The sequence below is a fragment of the Theropithecus gelada genome, chromosome 13 (genome assembly GCF_003255815.1).
Source record: "Theropithecus gelada isolate Dixy chromosome 13, Tgel_1.0, whole genome shotgun sequence".
In the NCBI taxonomy this organism is placed as follows: domain Eukaryota; kingdom Metazoa; phylum Chordata; class Mammalia; order Primates; family Cercopithecidae; genus Theropithecus; species Theropithecus gelada.
This window is the reverse complement of record NC_037681.1, coordinates 92,770,874-92,794,849: the sequence shown is the minus strand read 5'-3', so window position 1 is coordinate 92,794,849 and position 23,976 is coordinate 92,770,874. Positions and strand designations below refer to the sequence as shown.

Below are 23,976 nucleotides of genomic sequence, written 5' to 3'. Positions count from 1 at the left end.
TGTCAGAGCATGGACATTAAACAAAGAGGAAGCTGCCGTATGGACAGGATCTCATGGCTCCTGGAGATGTGTGCTGGTGTGGTGGGAGGGGAAACAGGACAATACAGTGTGTGTGTGTGTGTGTGTGTGTGTGTGTGTGTGTGTGTGTGTGGCGGGAGTGAGCATTGAGGGACTCTGGCCCTCTGTTTTCTCATCAATACAAAAAGTAACATGTATATCTAATATCTAAAAATAGTATTATTTCACTATTTTATCTCACTGAAGTAAAACAATAGCTGTAGAAGAGAATTACTGGCTATACAGGACTGCATGCATGTAAGCGACTTGTAAGGGGTAATGCCTTCATTCCCTTGGGTGTAGCAAGTCCAGGGCAGACAACACCCCTGTGCAGCTTTGTGTCTTTGTGAGCAGCAGGACTTTAGGCAGACCTGCCCCTGTATGTGGAGTTTTCTGAGCTAGGGAAGTGGGTGCAGAGGCTGTGCTTGCCCCTTGCCTGCATATTCCTGAGTGCCTGAGGCCTACCTTCTGTATTTCCCAGGCCCTTTCTGCCAAAGACCGCAAATGTCACCAGGCAGAGCTCCACTTGAACTAGCATCTCCTTACTCATGTCCCAGGCTGCTCTGACTGATTTCAAAGTGCCAGAAAGGCTACAGGGTCCTGTGACTCAGGCCCTGAACTGCAGCACTGCAGGCAATAGCTGAAGCCTCGGGGTATGCCCTGGGCCCATGGGAAAGAGGGGTGTGTGTGTGTGTGTGTGTGTGTGGTAGGGGCAGCAGTCTGGGAGTTCCTACAATCAGCCCGGAGGGAGAGGGATGACCATTAGCCAACAGGCTTATCATCCCAAGGCTAGAATGAGGCAAATATTCCCCCCTGGAATACACTTGTGTGCCCAGCACCTCAGGGGTGGAGCTGTGCCCCAGCTTTGGGGCAGTCTACAAGGGGCCAGTCACACTTTCACGGCCAAAGTGATACTTGGTAGTACTGGCATTCAGTCTGGGCTTAGAGACAGGGTCAATCTTTGACCAGGATTAAGGATCATTCTGGGATTTGGCTCAGGGGTCTGTTTTAGGTCAGGGTTACAGGCTAGACTGAGGTTTGGAGCAGGGCTCTGTCTGGGATCAGAGTCAGAAGTCCATCTGAGGTTAATGAAAGAAAGTCCTCTGATGGAATCCGACTGGCAAAGACAGTTGCCGAGCTTTCTGTATCTTAGCCACCCTCTTCACAAGCCTGTCCATGGCCTCAGCACCCCCACTCTCCACAGCACCTCCAGGAAGTCTTGGAGTGGAGTACCATGCTCTCCTTTTCATCTTTACGAAGTACTTTGTGAGATTTGAGTAGAGAGGTGGTTCTAATTAGGAAATCCAGCGACTATTGCTGTGGGGCTGTGCCATCCCTGCAGACTTTCCCCAGGATCCCACTTGGCACAGGGTGTAAGGACTCAGAATTTCTCCCCCACATCCCTCCCAACTCCTCCTCTATACCTGAACGGGAAAAGAGGGTGGGCAGTGGAGGACAAAAGGGCACAAAAGCCACCCCCACCCAGGAGTAAGGAGATGGGAGGAAGGCAACTGGTGTGTTGGGGGACTTCTGGGGCTGTGATCCCCACACCGCAGACACTTCCCGTGGTCTCTTGGGTTGGTGGCTGGAAGGTCTTGGGTGTTTTCTGACTGTGACAATGATCCTTTGTGTGTGTGTGTGTGTCTGTGTGTGCGCTCAGTATCAACCTGTGCATCTGTCTGCATTTCTATAAAGCTGTGTGTGTGTCTGTCCTTTAGGAGACGGAGATTTCCACAGGTGGGTTTTCCTGGGTTATCTTGCCCATTTCACCACCTTGTGGCCAGTGCTGTGTCTGAGGGTCAGGCTAGATTCTTAGAGCTCTTCAAGCCAGCAAGGCCTCAACAATCTCCCCCAACCCCATTTTATGTTAGCCTCATCCTCAGATAGAGTGTGGAGTGGCTCTGGCACTTTGATGTGCCCGGTTCAGATGTGACTGTTTTGTGAAACCACCCTGCTCCGAGAATGCTTCCTAGCTCCCTATTTCGGGACCACAGTGGTCCTGACAGGGCCTTCGTGAGTGTCCGGCCCCGAGCATCCTGGGGTGGAAGTCTGAGGGCACTGACAACAGGCGCGGGGTGCTTCGGAACCTAAAACTGGGCCCTTTGGACCTATCTCCCACTAGGAAGGGCGAGTGTGGAAAGGGGGAAGAGGGAATTGTTTCCCCGAATCTGTAGTACTATAACTGCCCACCAGGTGGGGTTCCAGGGCAGAGAGTGAAGCCGAGGTGACCTAGCACTAGGAGCTAGACCAGCGTTTAGATCTCTTGCTTACACCAGCCTCGGAAGCGCTCATCCAGGGAGGGACAACACATCTGCGCGCACCTTAGACGCTCACACGCATTCTTGTCTCGTGAACTCTAATGCATAACTCGTACGGGTGCAGGCAAAGTGTTCAAAGGGAAGTCTAGTATCGTTAACACACACACTACTCTAAACGAAAGATAGGATATCGACTCTGGTTCCCGGAGTGCGAGAGTGAACGCCAGAGCCAAGGGGACTGAGGGAAGCAGGATGCATGGGAGAGGGAGAGGCAGGCACTAGCTAGACCAGTGCCGGTGTTGCTGTGCGCAGCTCCACGTTAACACAGACTCGCAGGAGGAGAGGCCAGATGACAGATGCACGGATGCGCAGACACACTCACGGCTCTAGAAAGAATACACAAACCCACAGACATGCCACCTTGCTCCTCAGACTTCGGGCCGACGCAAGGCCACGCGCGCGAACACACAGGTGCGGCCCCGGGCCACACTCACACCGTACACAAGCACGCGCGCCGGGTCCTCTACTGCCAGCGCTGAGAAGGTGGCCGTGCTCACCCGGCACGTTTATTTACCAATTTGTATCAATGAACGTTTGTGCCCGTCTTCTCCCGCCTCTGGGTACCGGGGCCGCCGCGTTTGCCCCCGTGCAGGACACTTGCTGGACCAGCATCGGGGTTCCCCGACGCTGCGGGCGGTGGATGGGGACTACAAAAGCAGGGGAAAGGGGTCCCTACGTGCCGGAGAGGAGGGGCTGCAGAGTCAGCAGCCTAGGACGCTGACGGGGACTGGGGAACCTCTAGGTTCCGTAGGGTAAGAGACATATGGCGGGGGTGGGGGGGCGGACCTTAGCATCGGAGGTGTGAGGATGTAGGGATCGGGAATGGGGGATTTGGCTTAGGGGGATTGGGACTAGTAACTGAGGGGTCCCTGGAGATAGGAGCCAGCAAGATCCCGCGGGTTGGAAGCTCGGGACCCTAGGCACAGGTTCGAGGGCTTTGGGCGCCTCCCAGTCGTGGGGGCAGTCAGGCCGGACCTCCGCTGCTGGGGCTCCGGCCCAGGAGGGACTGCTGGGAGCTGGAGGAGGAGGCCGCTGACCTGAGGAGGAAAAGAGGAAGGGAAGGAGCCTAGAAGCCAAGCAGGCACTAAGCGAGTGCGCACCGTGTGTGTGCGGAGGTGTGTGTGGTGTGTGTGTGTGCGCGCGTGTATGTGTTTGTGTGTGTGTGCGCGTAGGTGCGCGCGCGTGTGTTTCATCTCGTCCGTCTGTAGGCGCTGGGCTCAGCGAGACGCCGGCGAGAAAGAAGAGGAGGCGAGAGGTGAACTGAGTTTGATCCTGCGGCGGCTACAAGTGGGTCCCGGGCGGGCTGCGGGCGGCGGGCGGCCGGGGCGGGGCGGGAGGCCGGGCTGCACTCTACAGCTCCGGCCGCGGGCCCGGCCTCTCACCACGCCTCCGGCTTTGTGAGCGCGCGGGTTGGGGGGGGGTTTGCTGGCTGGGCGCCCACGGCGCAGCCTCCCGCCTCTATATAAACACACGCATCGCCTCGCTTTGGACTCAAATTCACATTGAGAGAAGCTTTTAAAACCACCAGCCCTGAAATCCTGCCTCCTGTTTTTCCCCCTCTTTCATTCCTTTTGCCTTCCTTTCTTTTTTCCCCCTCTCTTCCCCTAACAGCAACTCCAGAGCCGAGAGACCGCGTCCCGGGACGGACTGCCTTTTCTTAATTGATACAATAGCCCAGCTCGGGTTTTCCACCTCCTCCCCCAACCCCACCCCGCCTCACCCCTCCCGCCCGCTGCCGTCGCCGCCGCCGCCGCCGCTGCCGCCCCATCGCCCGCCCGGGGCTCTGTCGCCGGCTGCGTCCCGTCCCGGCCGCGGCCCTCCAGCTCCGCATCCGCGCTCGGGCCGCAGCGCCCGCCTCGCCGCCTCGCCCGCCGCGCCCGCCGCTCCTGCCTCAGGGGTGCCGCGGCGGCTCTGGGGCTGGAGCGCGCCGCCCGGGGCAGCCCAGGGACATTTGGGCTCCGGCCTCTCCACTCGCCTCAGCCAGGGAGCTTTCTCCCTCGCCCCCAAAGTTTCTGGGTTCGTTGGAATTTTTGGATTCAGGATTTTTTTTAATTCTTTTTTTACCTAGGAATTTTGGGGCCATACTGCAATACTTTTGACAAATCGACTGCACTTCCTCTCCGCTAGCTCTCTGCCCCCTTCTTTTTTTCCGAGCAGGGAAAGGGGCTCCCTCTGGACAAAGTTTTCCAAAGTTTTCCGAGTGTGATGGTAGCGGGGAGAGCAAACCCACCAGCTTGACTCACGGCTTCATCTCACCACCCCTTGAGCAGCCCCTAAGCCCGCTATAAAGGAACAAACAAACAAACAAACAAACAAAGTTACACCCCAGTCGCCTCGTGTCTCCTCTCTTCTTTTAGGCAATTTTTTTTCCTCCCTCTCTGCGCTCCCCTCGCAGCCTCCATTCCCCTTCCCTCGGCCCCTTCCTCCTCATTCTCTGTTTCGGCTGGAGGTGCCAGGACCCCCGGCCGCAGCCTCCCCTCCCCCGCCGCTCCGGTCCCCTCCCGTCTGGCCCTCCCCTCCCCCGCCGCGGCCGGCACAGCCAATCCCCCGAGCGGCCGCCAACATGCTCTTTGAGGGCTTGGAGCTGGTGTCGGCGCTGGCCACCCTCGCCGCGTGCCTGGTGTCCGTGACGCTGCTGCTGGCCGTGTCGCAGCAGCTGTGGCAGCTGCGCTGGGCCGCCACTCGCGACAAGAGCTGCAAGCTGCCCATCCCCAAGGGATCCATGGGCTTCCCGCTCATCGGAGAGACCGGCCACTGGCTGCTGCAGGTAAGGGCGCGCTCGCTCCGCTGCTCTCCGGGGTCCGCTAGCTGCGAGCGTTGGGCTGATGGAGCGGCGGGCCGGCCAGGGGGCGCCGGGAGCCTGAAGGCACAGGTCCCCGCCCCGCCCCTTCCCTCCTCTCTGCCGCAGCAGCCCAGGCTTCCCCAGCCCGCCGGCAGCGCGGTTCCGGGACCACTGGCGCTCGCTGAGCAGGTTCAGGGGGCTGGTAAGAGGGGTTCCTGGACCTGAGGGGGCTCCCAGATGGACTTGCCTGGGTCGCGGCTGGCCTGGCATGGGGTCCTGGAGCGCCCTGGGGGCGCCCAGCGCGGCGCGATCCCGAGGGAGCTTCAGGTCCTGAGCCGCTTTCGCCGCCCCTCGGTGCTCGAAGCCCCAGTCGCCCTCGGCTTTCTGGGGTTGGCTGTGTCGCTGGGAGCCGAAAATTGAGTCGGAAGAGGAGGGGGCTGGTGGCAACTTGAACTGCCGATTTAAAACTGTGTTCCGGCGGCGCCGTCGGCAGCGCCAGGTACAGTTGCCCTGTTCCGCGGTCCGCGCTGGTGTGTCTGTTTTGTGGTGGAAGAGGAAGAAGGTAACCCAAAGAAAAATGAGAAGCCTGAGAAGCCAGGGCTCTAGGCTTTCGGGGAAAAGGGTCTATTTACTTATTGGGTGGGGACAGTTTGGCAGGAGAGGGAAACTTGGGAGAGGTGAGTGTGGGATCCATAGAGAGAGTGCGTGTGTGCTTGTTGGATGCCGCACAACCCCACTCTGCTGGTGATAATGGGGGTGGGGCGCGTCAGGGACCAGACCCAGGTAGGTAATGGGGAGATTAACCTAGAGTTAACCTCATCAAGTGGTAGACAATCGCTTTTGCAATGTGATACACACCAGTTTTCTTCTTGGGGTATGGGAGCGCCTCTGCAGTAACTGCGGGAGGTGTATTTGTGCATACTCGCGTTTGTTCTGTTAGCGGAAGCAGGGATGTCCTGAAACTGACAATCCCCGCACCAGAGAGGTGAAGCGAAAGGTGAGCGCTGGGACCTGTGGGTTTAGAGGTGCGAAAGCTTGGCTTGAAATTAACAGACGCGTGCAATCCGCGCTCTCGCGCGCGCGCGCACACGCGCACTCACCCTGCCCCGGGCGGAGTGACAGCGGAGCGGGGGCGGGGAGGGGGCTCGAAGTTCCTCTGCCCTGTGGTCTTTCCACGTCCCGGATTTGGCCCATCTCTTTTTGTGGTTGTTAGTGCAATGAGGTGGGGGTCCCTTCAACCAATGGAAGTATCCCCCCCCCACCCCCGCAAAGAAATCCCCAGAGCCTTTCCCTCGCCACCACACTTAAAGGGTCAACTGCAGCGGTGCTCTAGGCTCTGGGCCGCGAATTTAGGAAATAAAATAACTTGGGCAACGGCTCCCGCCTTTTAGAGACTGTCTGCTGAATCCACGGTCTGTCACCAGCCACCCCCACTTCGTTTCCTTACCTCTCTCTGCCCCGCTCAGGTTCCCATGACCTTTTCTCCGAATCCCACAAGAGTCCCTGGGGGTCTGCGTCCAACCTGCACAGAAGTTAGGGAGGAGGAAACCTACGCCTCCCCATCCCTCCAACCCGGGGCCCTAGATCTGGCGTGGGGGAGGGAAATAGGGGGTACGTGTACAGAGCGCCTAAGGGGTTAATAAGAGCCCTCTGAATCCCAGCGTTATTTTTTCGGAGTCATTTATCAGATTTTACGGGGGGACCTCCAAGGGCTCTCCGTTTCCACCGAGCGCCATCTAAACAGAGCCCAGGGCTAAAAATACAACATTTTTGTATAAATTGGACTCGCGGCCCGAGCGGCCGCCCCTATGAAAGTCCTCTTTGTGAAGACCGTGGAAACGGCAGACAAATAACTCTTTATTAATGCCACAAAAAACGCACTTTAATTATAGTTAGGCAGATCAGAGGCAGGGGGTGGGGGCGAGGCGGCGGCGACCTCGGAAAATTCACAACCCAACTTTTGTGTTGAAAGAAAAGAAAAACAGAGGAAAAGAAGGAGAGGAAAGACGGAGAGTGAGACGGAGCGAGGGAGACGGGTATAGCAGACGGAGGGAGGGAACCCCTCGCCTCACCACCCGCTCTGTCGCACCCCACCTCCGCCTAGATTTTTCTTAAAGGGGTAGACGCAGTGTAGAAGGGCTGCACGGTGGGGGGAACTCTCCCCGTCCTCCAGCCTGGAAGGGGGACAGCGTTCTCGCGGCCCAGCCCCCCTCCTGGCTGCGCCGGCGCTCCCGGCTCGTTCCCCGTCGCGCGCCGGGGCCGGAGGCGCATGTGGAAAAGTGATTAGGGCTCCGGGTTCTGCAGAGTCACTTTTCGGCTGTACTGGGGTGTGTGCACATTTAGCTGGCGAATAGTTTTCTGTGGAAAAAAGAAAAGTGAGGAGAGGGACCAACCCGGGATAGGGAGACTGAGTTGTCCCCTCGGGGTTGCAGGACCAGGTAGATCTGGAGCCCGAGTCTGTAGATCTGGAGCCCTGCCCGGTGGACTGGCAGGCGGGGCGGCTAGACAGGTGGCGCCCCTCCCCTTTTCGCCCGGTGCTGCCCCGGCAGGAGAAGGGTTAACGTGGGGTGGGGTAACTAGTGCCGACGTCAAAGGTGAGCGGGACGCCCCTGCTCCCGCCCCTCTGAGGTCTCCACGGTTTCCGGTACCCGCGCCGGGCCGGCTCCGCCAGCCGTTTCGAGAGCCCGGCAGGGCCCCGGCCCCGCCATCCTCGGCTCGCGCCGCCACAGCCGGGGATCTGGTTACCTGCGCGGGTCTCCCTGCCCGGTCCCGCCCCGCCCCGCGCTCGGGTTCCAAACTCCAGGGCGGCAACCAAAGTCGGTCTCCGTTATTTCCAGGTCAAAATGCATTAGGAAAATCGCGGCTCTCGGCCCGTGACCCCGCCCTGCAGAGTCCTCCGAGGGCCGCCGGGTCCCTGCGCGGGCCACACCGGACAGCGGAGGAAACTCCAACCCCCATCTGTAGTTGCTGCCTTCGGGCACCGACCGCTTACCGCTATAAATAATCTTTGGCCTGCGGCCACCCCGCGGGGTCTCGCCAGCCCGTGGCCCGGAGCCTGGAAATATTTATTCCGAGAGGCTCCCGAGCGCGGGGGACGGGCGGGGGGGGGGGGGGGGTTGGAGGCGGAGACTCCCGCTTCGGGTCCAGCTGTCCGGGATACCTCTTTCCTCTCGAAAGTCATTACTAAAAAACAGCCTCCTGGGGGTGCCCCTGGGCCTCCGCCTCCTTGCATTATTTATTATCCTCTAGGCCCTACTTCCCAGTTCTTGTGCACGCTATGAAAAATAAAACCTGCGTGCTTGTCTATGTGAGTGTGTGTTTGGTGGGGAGAGGGGGCAGGTGACTGTGCCCTGCGTTGGGGTCCGCCACCCCTCCCTCGCGGGCCTTCTGCAGAAGTGCACCCTGAGAGAGACCCCGGTGTGGCTCCCGCAGGGTTCTGGCTTCCAGTCGTCGCGGAGGGAGAAGTATGGCAACGTGTTCAAGACGCACTTGTTGGGGCGGCCGCTGATACGCGTGACCGGCGCGGAGAACGTGCGCAAGATCCTCATGGGCGAGCACCACCTCGTGAGCACCGAGTGGCCTCGCAGCACGCGCATGTTGCTGGGCCCCAACACGGTGTCCAATTCCATTGGCGACATCCACCGCAACAAGCGCAAGGTAAGAACTCTGTCCTCTTTCTTCCGTGCACTCCCTCCCCTCACCTCGGGGCAAGGAGTTCCTGGAGCCTGGGGAATGTTCCTCTACCGAATCTGTGCCCCCCTTTGCACACCATGCTTGAAGACACCGCAGTTCCCCGCCGACAAGGCCTCGAGTCCGGATCCAGGGCCTGCTCCGGCCTCCCTCCTCTTGGTCCCTTATCATGCTGGCCGACTGCCGTGGGCACCACCAACGGTGGCTTGGAAGAGCTTGAGCATGCGGGATCTGGGGTGTCCAAAGCCTGTCCTTGCCTTGCTCCACAGAGCTGGAAAAGGAAGGAGGCGGGACAGTTGGCCGACGTTCGCCTTTTCGCCACGTTTCCCAGGGAATTCCGAGGACTGGAGAGCGATCATTCTAAAATCAAAGCTGCCCTTCCCACCACAGGCTGCCTGAAGGGAGGCGCGGGCAGGCGGCTGCTCGTGGAGGTTGGGGACAGCTCGTGGGCTGCGGTGGCTGGGCCTGGTCAGAGAAAGGTGCGGCGAGCCTTGGGCCGCGGAGCGCACGGGCCTGGGCCATGGGGGCAGGGCGGGCGGGGGGAGAGCAGGCGAGGCACGAGCGGGGATCAAAGCGCACCCACCCCCCCGAAAGAGGAAGGGAAAGTGGGTGTTTATCCCTTGGATTTCCCGAGCGACTGGAGGAGGCGCGGAGGAGGCGCGCACGGGGCAGGCCTCCGCCCCTCCCGGCTGCGCTCGGCTACCAGCGCGGGCAGCACGTGCTGTTTGAACTGCAGTAACCCGAAAGCCGAGCCGGCGGGCGGGCCCGAAGCCGCCAGGAGGGGGGCCGCGCGACCTCCCCGACTCCATTTTTTTCCATTGGGTCAGAGGACTCACCCAGGTTTGAAAGCTAAGGAAAGAGAGAGGCAGCTTCCCGTCCGGGAGCGGTGGCAGACCCGGGAGGTGGGGAGGCGGACTCCCTCCGTCAGGGGCCGCATATGCTGTGGTCTTGGCGAAGATGGGGAGCGCTCTACTTGCAGACGCATCCTGTAGCACTTGACGTTCTCTGAACAGCCTGTGAAGGGTGATTCTTAACTGCAGACAAAAGAAGGAGCGGTCAAACCGAGGAGACTGGGCTGCATCCCTGCCCCCACCCCGTTCCCTTATACAGCATGTATTTCAGGAACTGGAAACGGGCTCCCAAAGTCCTTTCTTCCATCTGCCCCACTCCTAGCTGGAAGCAGTTGCCACAGCCTGGGGGCGGCGGGAGAGGGGTTCTGGGGAGTGGCTGGGAGGGGCTGGAGGCTTCGGAATGAAGCCTCGGCTTTTCAAAGGTGTTGGGCAGTTATTTTTCCCTCAGCCTTTGCGACTCCACCACAGGCCCATTCCAAAGAGCGAGGAGAGCGGAGACTCAGCTCCAAAGGAGATGACTGCTTCCTGAGCTCTGCTTTACAGAGGCTTTGGTCAGAGGGGTATTATTGTGCCCTTTTCACGGAAGGGGCCACTGAAGCGTAGAGCGGTAGAACGAGACTTGAACCAGGTCAGGAGACAAAGAAAATTTCGGGGAGAGCCTGCACCACCGGACTGCAGCGTCCACGGGAATAGTCTCTGGGCCCGGGAGAAGAGTCCTCCTCTGTCCCGCCTGCCTGGGGCTGCTGGAAGCTGGGGTGGACAGTGAGGAAGGAGATGTGGCCAGGACCAGAGTGTGGGGTGCAGAGGGCTTTGGGGTGAGGGCGTTGTCTTGGGGTTCCACCCACCCTGGGCCTGACTTGGCCTCGGGCCTCCAGGTGTTGGCTGGGAAGGGCTTGCCTGGAAAGCCCCAAGGTTTTTTGGCCTACATTGTCCATTTAGAGGGGAGGGAGAAGGAAGGGAGGGCGCAGATGACCAGGAATATGGGGGAAGGGAGGAGGAGGGCTGGGACTGGGGTCAGGGCAGAAACTGAGAGCCTTGGCTGAGGTGTGATGGTTCCCTATTCAGAACAGCCAGTCCTTTAGCTCCCTGGGGGTGAGTGGGGAGTCACCAGAAGCTGGTTCATCCTGCCAGGGGCCTGAGAGCCAAATGCAGGGCCCCCTCTTTGTGTGTAGCAGTTTTATGCTTGCCATGTGAGGCATGTTGGCAGGGAGGGTCGAATGAGAAATGGGTAGTCAGCCAGATGAAAGGATTCTTCCCCCCAAATCTCCCTAACTGATGATTTAAGTTTACTAAACTCCACGGAAGTCCTGGGGCTGGGTAGGTAGAATCTAGCTGGAAGCCAGGAGGACACTCAGGGCCACTGTTTCTAAATATACATGTTGGTCCTGGAGAGAACTGCTCATCTGCTGAACCCAAGGCCTGGTGGACTGAGTGTGGCCAAGGTAGGGGCTGCTGTGTGCCACACACACCTCTTTATCTGGTCCATGCTGCAGTTAGGGGCCTGGCTACAGTGTGGGCTGCTGGGCCAGGACTGGCCTGGTTAGGAGGTAGGAGCGGGAAGTGGGGCCCAGGTGTGCTGGGGCCCGGCTGGTGGGGAACTGGAGCGTCACTGTTTCCATTGGGGCTGGTGGCCCACCCTGCCTCTGGGAGGTCTGACCAGATGTGTTGGAGGGGGCTTCTCACTGCCATCACTGCGCTCCAGGTGTTTGCCCTGGCTGCCCTGGTGGTCTTGGGCCAGCAGGGGTGGGGTTGCCAGGGAAAAAGTCCAGAAAGTCTTGCCCAGTGTAACAGAATCATCTCTGGAAGCCAGGCCTGTGTCCTTGCAGCCGGGGCCTCAGACTCCCTCCCTCCTCCTGGGTTACCCTTCCCCTGCCCAGGGCGTGGGGTGTATCCCTCTTCGTGTGTAGAGAGGCTGGAGTATTGCTGTAGAAGGGCAGATGGAGTCTGGTTAGGAAGGTGGGGGTGAGACAGTTGTCCAAAACATGGAGAAGGAGCTAGGGAATCGTTCTAGAAGCTTCCTATGCCCAGTCCTACCCACCAGGATTGGGCCTCTCCTCTTCTTCTTTGGAGATAGGACTGGACCTCTACGCACCAAGAGGCCAGCAGCTTCAGGACACCCCAGACAGTGGCCTGGAGATACCCTTAGGGAACTTGGAGAGTATTTCAGGGGAGGGACTTAGCCTTGGAGCCTCTGAACTGGGGAGACCTCAGGAGTGGTAGTCTTGCCCCTTCTACCCAGATCCCTGCCTACAGGGCCTTCTGGGCCTGAAGCCAAGGTGGGGGATTAGGCTTTGGAAGTAGAAGTCAAGAAACCCTGCCTGTCCATCCACCATCCCTGACTTTGGCCCCATCTTGGAAACCTTGTGCTCCTGGGGTCTGTGTTGGGATGGAGAGGCCAGGAGGTGCCTCAGCAGGAGGACGGTGCCAGGAGGACCCATGGTTATGGGGTCCCAGGGAAGGCTAGCCCACACCTGGCTCTAGGAGGCCTTTGGACCAAGGCACAACCTCTGGCCACACAGTCATGTCCACCAGGCTCAGCTCAGGGCAGAAGGTCCAACCTGTGTTGGATGGAAGGCCAGTGGCACAGCCAGGCAGCTCTGCTGCTGGGAGCTCTGCCCCAGCCCCTTGGCATAGGCACAACGCCTTTGTTCTGCCAACACAAGTCCTTCGCCCAAAAGTTACTGTAGCACCAGTGGGTGGGCACAGGGGCTGCTGAGGGGGCGGGTAGCAGCAGCGGATCTATCTGAAGGTCAGTGGGGGAGGGAGCCCACAGTCAGTTGCCAGGACGCCTGGGAGTGGGAAACTCCCTCTGCATGCCCTTGTGCCAGGCAGCAGGTGGGTGGGCGGCCTGGATGCGGGGGCCAGCCCTTCCCTCTGTCCCTTCTTTCTGTGTCCTTCTCCCAAGGCAGGGAGGGGTCCAAGGTTGTGGTACTGATGTGTTTGCTCACTCTCCCAGCCTTGGAAGATGAAGGTGGCCTTGGCGGGGAGTGGGAAGGTTTGGTGGGGTCTGCCCTGGCCCTGGGCCCCCCAGGCTGGCTGCTGTATCTGTCCTGGGTTCCCTAAGCCTAAAAGGAAGCAACTGCGGGGCCCTGAGACATGCCAGGATCACACCAAAGTGGCAGGGACAGCTGGCCTCACCCTGAGAGTGGACTTCACTGTAGAGGACAGTCCCCTTCAGGACCCTTGGATAAATTCAGAGCCCACCAGGGCTGGCAGAGGGCAGCTCTATGGAGTCTGGAGTGGTGGGAGGCAGGGAGTTCAGGGCCTCTGGTGGGTGTGGCCAGCCACACTCTGGACTGTGACCTTGGGAGGCCCCTCCCCATCCACGGCTTTCTAAGGTGGGGTTGGTGGCGGTTGGAAGCGGGAGAGGTAAGAGTGGCCGGGCAAATCTCAGATTCTGTGGCTTGGCAGGTGTCTGCCAAGTGCTGCTCGCCCCTCCCCACCTTGCCCCCCTTGTGCTGTAGGTATGTGTGGAAGAGTTAGGGCAGTGAGGAGCACGTCTCCAGGTGAGATGATCACAGCTGGAGTCAAATCAGGGGCAGGCGCTCTGCTCTAACCGCTGGAGCCTGTTGGGGGTCTGGGCCAGCCTCCCTGTAACCAGAGGGGCTGAGTGTGCCCAGCCCCACAGACCCGGATTGGACATTTCCAGTTCTGGGTGAAGCTGCCTGGCATTTCCACTGGGCCAGCGTGAAGCTGAGGCAGCCAGGCAGCTGGGAAGATGACGTCCTCTCTTACCCCCCTTGCTTGAATATAAAGTACACACCTTGGCGTCACCCCTGTGCGGACGGCTGCCTCAGCGCCTGCCTGCCCTCTGTTATTCTTTCCACTCCGCAGGCTGAGGCTCCGGTGGCTTGGCCGGGTGGCCTGCCCAGGCCCCCACCCCTCCTGGGCAGCCGCTTCCATTCCTCCCAGTCTGAGTCACTGGCCTGGGCAGTGGGTCCCCGCTCCGGCTCTACCCGCTCCTGCTGCCCATCCATTTGTCCATCTGTCCACACCTGCCAGCAGAGAAGGGGGAGGCTATCTGGCTGAGCAAGCGCGGCCCGTAGGGCCATGGGGGTTCACAAAGTGACTCCCCTCCCAGGGCACAGGGTGAGAGGCAGAAGGGGTGAGGAGGCCTGCTTGGGGAGAATGCATTTGTAGAAACAATGATAGGGAATCTGAGCCTTCACGAGCCCCTGCTGGTGCCCCTAGACCCTTGTGGGATCAGCTCCCACTCCGGAGGGAGGGAGAGAACCAAGGGGTGGACTCCTGAGCCTATTGTGTCCTTGGGGGCTTGGCAGGGGAGTTGCCCAAAGTCATCCCTCAAGGCGACTGCCCTCCTCCCTCCTGCCCAAGCCTCTGAGGCTGCAGCAGGTAAACCTGGATGGGCGCTCCTGGTCTCCTGTGACAGTACCCTTGCTCTCTCCCGGCACCAACCCTGGTGGGGAGTCCATACCTGCCACTCCCTCTGCAGGGCTTGGCCTGGGCCTGGGCTGGCTCCCAGTGACCTTTGTCCGGCATTCTTGGCTGACTTTTGGGAATTCCGAGGGAAGCCCCAGAAGGAAACAAAGCAGCCGTGGCTCCTGCTATGCCTGTGGTCAGGGAAGTAGCTCCGGGCCGGGAACCCTTCGTTTCTTCACAGGGAGCCGCTCCCCGGCACCTTCCCAGTATGCCCGAGCCCTGACCCCAGCAGGCGGTGGCCTCAGACCCAGCGCGCCCTGACGCAGCCCTGACCGCCCTCTGCCCCAGCCTGCGCCTCTGCCTCCACCCGTCCTTTGTGGCGGGTGGTGGTTTCAGAGCTGCCCTGGCTTCGGGAAGTGCCTGCGTTGTTACACCTGGGCACAGACCCAGGGATGAGGCCCTGGAGGCTTCCTAGGGCCTGGGAGGCCCCTATGTCTGTGGAGCAGCTGGGCCAGAGGCAGGGGCATGGACCTGGTGACCTCTGAGCCCAGCCCCTCGGGGCCAGTGTGCCCTCCACCCACCTTTGCTGGGCTTCTCATTTGGGGGATTTCTCCACCTCACGGTGAGCTCTGAGGAGCGTCATGGACAGCCTGGCGGAAAGGCCCTCAGAACGGCCAGTCAGGCCTCTCATGAACCCAGCGGAGAAACAGCTCCAGGAGGGGCAGCGGCCTGCTGGCTGTCACTCAGCCAGTCAGACACTGGCCGAGACAGTGTCCTGGTCCTGCCTTCACTTTCCTTTTAGAAGCCCCAACCCCAGGGGCCTGCAGGTGCCGGGTGGCAGTGGTTTTTCTGGCTGATTCTAGCTCCTGGCCTTGCCCATAGACCCCTTCCCCGCAGGGGTCAGGTGTGGACCCCTGCCCTTGGAGTCCTTCGGTCAGTCCCTGGGCCCTTCTCTCTTCCTAGACTATCCCTGCCTGCCCTCCAGGGCCCCCAAGGCCTGGGAAGGAGCAGTTCAACCGGCCATCGCTAGAGGGCGCAGGAAACGGAGCCCACGGAGCAAGGCAGGGCTTGTCTGTGGGTGAGGTGTGGGCCCTCCGTGCTCCCCCTTTTTAAACCCTTGGATGGCCCCTCCTGGGCCACTGTAGCCCACATGGGGTGTGTGCGTGGGGGCTGGAAGGCGCTCCCCAGGGGTTTCGAGCATTGACAAGTTCTGGGCCGCTTTGAAGGGATAGCATCTACTTAGGGGCAGGTGGGGGCTGCTGTTCAGGTGCTCAGTGGATTGAGGGGAGGCCACCTGGCTCCACCTCACTGTCTACAGATGAGGAAACTGAGGCTTGGGGGAGCGGGTAGCCACTTGGCCATGATCACACTGTAAGTTGCTGGATGATGCACAGCTACAGCTCAGCCCCTTTCCTGTCACCCCACCGCATCTTAGAGCCCGCCGGTTTCTACTTCGACTGGGCCTGGTGGACGTGGCCTCCGGGGCAGGGGGTGAGAGGCAGGAGGACCAGGTCTCCCATGTGCTGGGGGCCCTGGCCAGCTCCCACCTTGCACCCTCCATGACAGAACACCTAGTCCGTCCTGGGCTGGCTGGCCGGCTCTGGGCCAAGTATGACCTCTTGGGCCCTCCCTGTCCCACCTCTGGCCTCCCTGCCCTGCCATGGAGGCCTGGTAGCCGCAGAGTGATTTTCCTGTCCCCGTCTTGCTTCCTGATGCACTTTTCCCTCCTGTGTGCTGCTGTCTGCCCACCCTGTGGCTCTCTGCTGTCTGTAAGGGGCCCTTCACTGGCCAGTGCTGGGCTTTAGGAGAAGTGCCCCTTCTCATTCCCCCAAGACCCTTCATTTGCCCAAGGGCTGAACCTGGAATCCTAAGGACATGAGGGTTGGGGGTTGAAGCAAACAAGCATTGCCTTTATCCATTACTCTCTGAAGGGAGGCAGCAGTTAGAGTCCCCTGGAAATTCCCTCGGACCCCCAACACTGGGCAAGGTGTGAATGACCCATCTGGACTTGGGCTGATCTAGGCGACCTCCTATCATCCTTCTACCTCTCTGCTGTTCCTCTGTAGCAGGAGCAGCCCCAAACAGTGCAGGCCTCTCTGCCCCTCGCCGGCCTCCTGCCCTCCCTCCCTTCCTCCCTCCACCGGGAATTTCGGAATGAAAGTGCTATTGTGAACGCCTGGCTGGGCCACTGAAGGGCCAGCACTGTTATTTCTGCAAACCAGCCCTCCCATTAGCCATGCAGGGCCCAGGCCAGGAAAATGTTACCTTTCCTCCCCAAGCTGACTGCAGGGGAAATTCTCACATTTACAGTTTGTGCGGTGGTTGTGTTTGGGGGGCAGTTGGGGAGGGCGGCGCGTGTGTGTGGTTTGCATGGGGTGGGGTGGGGTGGGGGGCTCCCTCTTCCGCACTGTCCCTCCCCTCCCAGCCTTTGCTTGGTGCTGGTAGCGGGGGTGCTCCCCCTTCTCATCTGAACTCTGGTGGGATGGAGGTTGCTGCTTATGAGCGAGACCCACAGGCTATCGGTAAATAAACTAACGTGCTCCCGTCTCCTCCACACATGAAAACATGTGCGGGGGAGTCCTGGGTGAGGAGGGCAGCAAGGGGGACTGCGCAGGCAGCCGGGAGGACGGAAGACGGGGAGGTGGGAACAGGACTCACTGCCTCCTTACAGTGGCCCTGGAAGATGCAGGGAAGTCACAGGGCTTCTGGTTGTCCTTATGATCTTTGGGGGTGGAAAGCCATTGTCCCCATTCCCCCGCTGCTTTTGGACCTGGCCACACTGAAGACCTTTTCATGGCACAGCTGTTAATAAACTTACTAGAATCTGCACCCAGTAGGTGTTTTCCAGCAAGTGATGACAATTTTGGTTCCCAGGAAGTCCTGCTTGAGGTCTAGTCTCAGGCTCTCTTGCTGTCCCCCATGGAGTAGCTATACCCCGATGGCCTTCCTCTACTTTCCTGTACAATCCAACGACTGTGCTCCACTTCTCCCGGGCACTTCCATCCTGTGTCCCGGGATTCCGAAATGGGCTTCTGCAATGGAAGGGTGGTTCCCCGCTCAGCTGCCACTTGTGCCCCATGCAAGCCACATCCCTCGAAGACTTGCTGACAGCTGGCCTGCCCAGCTCCCAAAGCTTTGTGATTGTGTGGAAGCTGAAGTTCTCTTTGGCCACATTCATCCTTCAGGCAGAGTGAGGGGCTGACCAGGGGCGGGCCGTGCCAATCAGCTCACCCACCTGCCTCTCTGCCTTCCAGGTCTTCTCCAAGATCTTCAGCCACGAGGCCCTGGAGAGTTACCTGCCCAAGATCCAGCTGGTGATCCAGGACACACTGCGTGCCTGGAGCAGCCACCCCGAGGCCATCAACGTGTACCAGGAGGCACAGAAGCTGACCTTCCGCATGGCCATCCGGGTGCTGCTGGGCTTCAGCATCCCCGAGGAGGACCTTGGGCACCTATTTGAGGTCTACCAGCAGTTTGTGGAGAATGTCTTCTCCCTGCCTGTTGACCTGCCCTTCAGTGGCTATCGGCGGGTGAGCACCCAGGGCCTGGGAGGAGATTAGCAGGAGCATCCATGAGCCCCCTCTCTGGGGATGGGTGGCTGACCTGACCCCTGAGTGGGCACCTAGGCACAGGGCACATGGACAAAGGGGAGAGGTGTCAGCGTGGGGTAGGAGGAGGCTGGAGTCATCCCTGGTGGTCCCAAGGCTCGGATGGGAGCCTGCCCTTCTATATGAGTGACAGCCCTTCCCCCTGCAGGGCATTCAGGCTCGGCAGATCCTGCAGAAGGGGCTGGAGAAGGCCATCCGGGAGAAGCTGCAGTGCACACAGGGCAAGGACTACTCGGACGCCCTGGACCTCCTCATTGAGAGCAGCAAGGAGCACGGGAAGGAGATGACCATGCAGGAGCTGAAGGTGGGGTGGGCATGCGCCCCTCGCTGGCAGCACCAGCACCCAGGCTCCATTCTGAGCTTTCCTTGGGTGGAAATGTGCCTTGCCCTTTCTAGCCCCTGTAGTCTGGCCCGACACACGCTTTCTGAGCAGTGGCTGGAGACCGCAAGACTGGAAGTGAAGTCTGTGTCCCCACCCCTGCTCTGCAGGATACCATGGGTGCCCTCCCTTCTCTCCCCATGGCCTACAGGGAGCTCAGGCCTGGGAATGATCTCGGTTCATTTCCTAGTCCCAATATCCTTGGGAGGCCATCTAGGGAAATGCAGGCCCACAAGGGGAAACCGCTTGCTTATCGTCAGCCTCAGCCCTTGGGGAACAGCAGCGGAGATTTGGATGCGAGGTCTCCTCCCCCACCCCCAGCCTTTTCAGGTTGCTGGCACTTTGCATGCCCTCCCAGCCCCCTGGCCCCTGGTGATCCCGGCTGTGCTCCGCGCAGGGCCTGCTTGCCCTGCTTTGGACAGATGTTTCACCGGAGGAGGGCTCACTCACCCATCCCCACCTGGGCTCTGCAGGCCCACTCCACTGCCGAGTCCCCACAGACACTCACTGCAGCCTCCCCTGCCCACTATCTTTGCCTCCCCTGCCCACTATCTTTGCCTCCCCGTATTCTAGCTCCAGCTTCTTTCCTGGGGAGCTAGGAAGAGCCAGAGTGGCTTTTCCACTATAACAAGCTTTGTGATTTATGGGTGTCGCCATGGCCAGTAATGGACCCAGGTCCCTTCATTCCCCTCTCTGGGCCCAGAGTTCACATTTGTAAAATGCAGGGCTTGCTATGAGATGGCTTGCTGGGGCCTTTCTATGGGGAACCCATGGCCCTGGTGTCCTGCTCCCCAGGGAGCCCTGGCAGGGTCTTTAGGTCCTCAGGAGGTCACCTCCCCTCAGCCTCATCCCAGGTCTCCAGGGGAGTGGCCCCAGGCTGTGGCCCCAGGCTGCCTTTCAGACCCCATTGGCTCCCCTGACTACCCACCAAATGTCCTCCTCCTGAGATGGAGGAAGGGGCTGGCGCTGCTAGTGGGAAGGCCCGGGTTTAGACCACATCCCCCACACACGCATACGCACACCCGCTGCGCAGGGCCTTGCTCCTTGGGATTTGTTCTTTTTCTCCTGTGAGCCCATTGTATATCAGGCCTGTGGGGCTGGCTCAGGAACCCAGCAGTGAGTGAGAAGTGGCCCCGCTCCAAAGGACTGGAGGCTTCTGCCCTGGGTCACAGCAGTTGTGTCTTCTGCCCAGCCAGGGACTGGCTGTGACCCCCGTGTCCATCGTGACACTAGTGCTCTGGCAACATGAAACTCAGAGGAAGCAGAATTCACTGCAGGAACCAGGCAGGGCCCAGCACAGATGACCTGGGCACACGGGCCGCTGGCCGAATGGGGTAGCCCCTGCCTGGCTGAACCCATACCTCCAACAACGCCTCTCCTCTGTGCCCTGCAGGACGGGACCCTGGAACTGATCTTCGCGGCCTATGCCACCACGGCCAGCGCCAGCACCTCACTCATCATGCAGCTGCTGAAGCACCCCACCGTGCTGGAGAAGCTGCGGGAGGAGCTGCGGGCTCATGGCATCCTGCACAGCGGTGGCTGCCCCTGCGAGGGCACACTGCGCCTGGACACGCTCAGCGGGCTGCGCTACCTGGACTGCGTCATCAAGGAAGTCATGCGCCTGTTCACACCCATTTCTGGTGGCTACCGCACTGTGCTGCAGACCTTCGAGCTGGATGTGAGAGAGGCTGGGCCTGTGGAGCCGGGGGTGATGGGGGAGCGGGGGCACCGGGATGGGGCAAGGCGGGAGACCAGCCTCCATTTCAGGGACATCAGGCCTGATGGGGAAACAGTGCTTACTTTCAGTCTCATGAGAGAAGTGCGCCCCAAATGCATCAGATGAAGCCAAGTTGGGTGTTATATGTGAAGTCGCATGTGCACATCTACAGATAAGGGCTTGGACTAACATGCTGAGTGGGGCTGGCTGGCCAGGCCTGGGGGGCCACAGTGGGGTGTCTCTAGGAAGAGACAGGTCTTGAACATCTGGGGCTGAGCAGGCAGGGGGCAGTCCTAGGCCCTTCGTGGGTTATTCCGGCTCTCACCACCCGCTCCTCGGCCCCCATCTTGCTCCAGGGTTTCCAGATCCCCAAAGGCTGGAGTGTCATGTACAGCATCCGGGACACCCACGACACAGCGCCTGTGTTCAAAGACGTGAATGTGTTCGACCCCGATCGCTTCAGCCAGGCGCGGAGCGAGGACAAGGACGGCCGCTTCCATTACCTCCCATTCGGTGGCGGTGTCCGGACCTGCCTGGGCAAGCACCTGGCTAAGCTGTTCCTGAAGGTGCTGGCGGTGGAGCTGGCCAGCACCAGCCGCTTTGAGCTGGCCACGCGGACCTTCCCCCGCATCACCTTGGTCCCTGTCCTGCACCCCGTGGACGGCCTCAGCGTCAAGTTCTTTGGCCTGGACTCCAACCAGAACAAGATCCTGCCAGAGACAGAGGCCATGCTGAGCGCCACAGTCTAACCCAAGGCCCACCTGCCTCAGCCCAGCCCAGGCAGCGGGGTGGTGGTGGTGGGAGGTAGAAACCTGTGTGTGGGAGGGGGCCGGAACGGGGAGGGCAAGCGGCCCCCATACTTGCCCTTCCCTGCTCCCCCTCCCTGGCAAACCCTACCCAAAGCCAGTGGCCCCATCCTTCCTAGGGCGGTGCTCCACTTCTGGCTCCCGCTTCCCTCCAGCCACTCCCCATTTCCCACCAGCTCAGCCCCTGGGAAGGGCGTGGCGGGGGCTCTGCATGCCCGTGACAGTGTTTGGTGTCAGCGCGTGCTACAGTGTTCTTGTGATGTTCTGAAATGCTCCCTTCCCTCCGTTCCTTTTGGACCCTTTTAGCTGGAGCCGGGGGACGGGAAGAGCGGTGCCCCCTTTGGTGCACTCTTCAGCGCCTCCCTCTCCTGCGCCCCCACTGCATCTGCCCAGGAACAGCATCCTGGGTAGCAGAACAGGAGTCAACCTTGGCGGGGTGGGGGCTGCCTCCAACCTGGAGACTGCCCTTCCCTGTGCCCCTGTTCCCACCCTCCCTCGCCGGTTTGGACATTTGAAATTACCTATTGCTGCTACTTGTTCTGTCCTCCGACTTTGGGGCAAAGGAGCCCCAGGCCCTGTCTCCCCAGCATCCTCCCTGGTGGCCCTGGGCAGGTGCACTGACACCCCCACCTTCCCATCCCCTGCTGAACCGGGCCCTGTTACACACACGGGCCTGAGGTCCACGGCTCGTGTGCTACTTGCCCCCATATTTATTCACTGATAGAGAATCTTGGGGATGCTGGGGTCTGGAGTGAACATCTCCTCCGCTTCACGCCCTAGCCGGTGTTCCAGCTGTCTTGGCGAGACTTCTGTGAGTGAAGAGGAAGAGGTCTCTGGTCAAACCCAGCCCCCGGGCCTAGGGTTGAAAGCCTTCCCCGGCTCCAGGCATTATTTGGGTTTAATCCTGGAGGCTCACTCCTGGGCTGAAGTCCAGTGCCTCTGCCTTGTCCCTGGTGGAGATGGGACATGGCCCATTGCCTCCTCCCTCTCCTGTCAAAAACCCTGATCAGGTAGATTTGGAGGCGGCCGCCATTTCCTGCTTGGCCCCTGTTCACGCCAGTGCCCCTGACTCCAGTGCATCAGTATGGGGAAGGATACGGGTTCTTCTGACGGGGAGCCAGGGCCTCCGTCTTCCCTTCCTTAACCCTCCCCCTTTGCCCTCCGCCCTGCAAAAGGTGTCCTTGAAGTCCCTTCCACCTCTATGCCACTGTCTGCTTAGCCCAGCTCAGGGGTAGGGAAGAGGCGAAAGCGTGGGGGAGGTGAGTGCAGCGGCAGTTCTGCCTCGGAGCTGACTCCAGGGCCCCGTGTGGTCTCCGGACAGCTGCGGGAAGGCTGCTGCAGCTAGAGCTGATGAGGCGGCTATGTGCAGTTTGTCAGGGGATTGGGTTGAAAACTGGCCAGTCGGGATGACTGGGTGAAAGAGGAGTAGCTCCTGCCACTGGCATTTTGAGTGTTGGCAATTTGGGATGCCTCCTGGGGATGGTCTGGGGGCCTTTGGTAAGTCTCTAAGCAATTGTGTTTGTTTTCAGATTTTTCCTTGCCTTTGTGTTTCTCTATTGGTTTTTGATGTTGTAAAAGCAATGAATCCTCTTTACAAGAAAATCGAAAACATAGAAGAATGAAGGACATGCCAGCCCCCGATCGCTGCTGTGAGCACCCCAGCGGCTCCCTCCAACCAGATACCGTAGGCAGCCCTACAGACTGACCCTGACCCCACTCACCGCCACCCTGACGATAGACTATAGGAACGGGCCCATACCACACAGACTGCTCTCCGGTGTCCGAGTCTCAGATGTTTCATTATTTCCTACATTTCCACTACTAAAAAACAGTGTGGAACAGACATTATTGGCAAAATTGATCATCCCCAATCCTGAAAAACAGGCCGGAATGGGTAAAGACTTGTCAAAGCTTGCAACATAGCTACATGGTGCGCCCGAACCTGTACCCACCCATCCCCCAACACAAAACGAGGGTCCGGAAAGTTCATTTGCCTTTAAACTGATCCAGCTGGCCCTAAACCAATTGTTTTTGACTGAGTATCTAGGAGAGCAGTAAGTGGAACTTCAGACAACAAGCCCACTGGGTCTGGTCCAGGTGACGGGCAGGAGGCATGGGGCTGGGAGGTCTCAGGGGCCTTGCCTGGGGGTGGCCAGCCTGGTAGGGGGCAGAGAAGGAAAAGCTGAGGGGGGTTCCTGTGAGGGAGGAAAGAAGGATCATTTGCCCTGCTGGGTATCAAAGGCAATGAGAAGAGAGCCGAAGAAAGCTCTGGCTGGCTGACAGGCCCCCTGTGTTGTAATTGGTCCCTCCTTTCAGCTCTCTGGTGAGATTCCCGTGTCTGTGTGTGTGCGCGTGTTTCATAGAGCTAGCATTAGATGGGTGATGTTTCTTACTTATCATCCCTAACTATTGTAACTTGACCTTAACAAGACAAACCCCCCCCCCACAAAACTCTTCCTGCCACGGGCTTGCAGATTGAAGCACTTTCGATGTTGGGCGCTGGCGTTTGTGTTCTGGGCACCACCGTGACCCTGCCCAGATGGCTATAATATTATTTTATACACAAACATGTTTTTCATAAATGTTATAATTTTGTGTCTGTCTTTATAAACTATTATAAGTACTATTTTTGTTATAATTCAAAATAGATATTTAGTATAAAGTTTTTGCTGTTAAATATTTGTTATTTAGTAAAATATGAATTTTGCTCTATTGTAAACATGGTTCAAAATATTAATATGTTTTTATCACAGTCGTTTTAATATTGAAAAAGCACTTGTGTGTTTTGTTTTGATATGAAACTGGTACCGTGTGAGTGTTTTTGCTGTCGTGGTTTTAATCTGTATATAATATTCCATGTTGCATATTAAAAAAATGAATGTTGTGCATTTTGTGATTTTGGAAATACTCAATGTGGCTCTTTTATAGGCTTCTATAATAAACCGTGGGGACTTGCCCTTGTCTCCGTTGCCTCTCTGCTCTCTGCCTTCTCAGCCTTACTGAAAGTAACACCCCATCCACCTTGTCAGTTAGGAAGTTCTTCCCTAAAAGTGTCCCGTGAGGCCAGTTCGCCATTCCTTGCGTGCAGGCACAGAGATCTGTGACAGAGTCCTGGGAGGAGGAGGTTCCTTGGGGAAGGAGAAAGAGAATTGGACAGCCTATATGGGGAGGGGCAGCTGGGAGGACACTCCGAGTGTGGCCATGGCTGGCTGTGCCAGGTGTTTCGGGGCTGGACAGGGGGACTGAGAGCTCTGAGTTTGTCTTGTTAACTTGAGTGAGGACACTGATGTTCACAGTCACGTGACAAATGAGGGCGCAGAATTCAGTTCTTCTGACGTCTGGCCTCGCATCCCATGCCAGCACTTCTCAAAGCCTGTTTCATGGGTGT

General features: G+C 59.1%; 1 protein-coding gene across 2 annotated transcripts; it reads left to right on the top strand.

Annotated features, from left to right (window-relative positions):
- The first annotated feature begins 4,916 nt into the window (after positions 1–4,916).
- LOC112604743 (cytochrome P450 26B1) lies at positions 4,917–23,540 on the top strand. Of its 2 annotated transcripts, XM_025354121.1 has the most exons (6): positions 4,917–5,142; positions 8,590–8,814; positions 17,333–17,608; positions 17,835–17,990; positions 19,459–19,743; positions 20,139–23,540. In XM_025354121.1, the coding sequence occupies exons 1-6, from the start codon at positions 4,939–4,941 to the stop codon at positions 20,529–20,531; spliced, it is 1,539 nt and encodes a 512-aa protein (XP_025209906.1). In that variant the 5' UTR covers positions 4,917–4,938; the 3' UTR covers positions 20,532–23,540. The 2 variants fall into 2 exon arrangements, with proteins under 2 accessions (XP_025209906.1, XP_025209907.1); XM_025354122.1 differs by lacking the exon at positions 8,590–8,814.
- Positions 23,541–23,976: the final 436 nt, after the last annotated feature.

Bases quoted from the DNA above. Each gene is read 5' to 3' on its own strand.
- LOC112604743 (XM_025354121.1), top strand. From the start codon at position 4,939: ATGCTCTTTGAGGGCTTGGAGCTGGTGTCGGCGCTGGCCACCCTCGCC. The intron at 17,609-17,834 runs GTGAGCACCCAG...TTCCCCCTGCAG, and splicing joins CCTTCAGTGGCTATCGGCGG to GGCATTCAGGCTCGGCAGAT. The intron at 17,991-19,458 runs GTGGGGTGGGCA...TGTGCCCTGCAG, and splicing joins TGACCATGCAGGAGCTGAAG to GACGGGACCCTGGAACTGAT.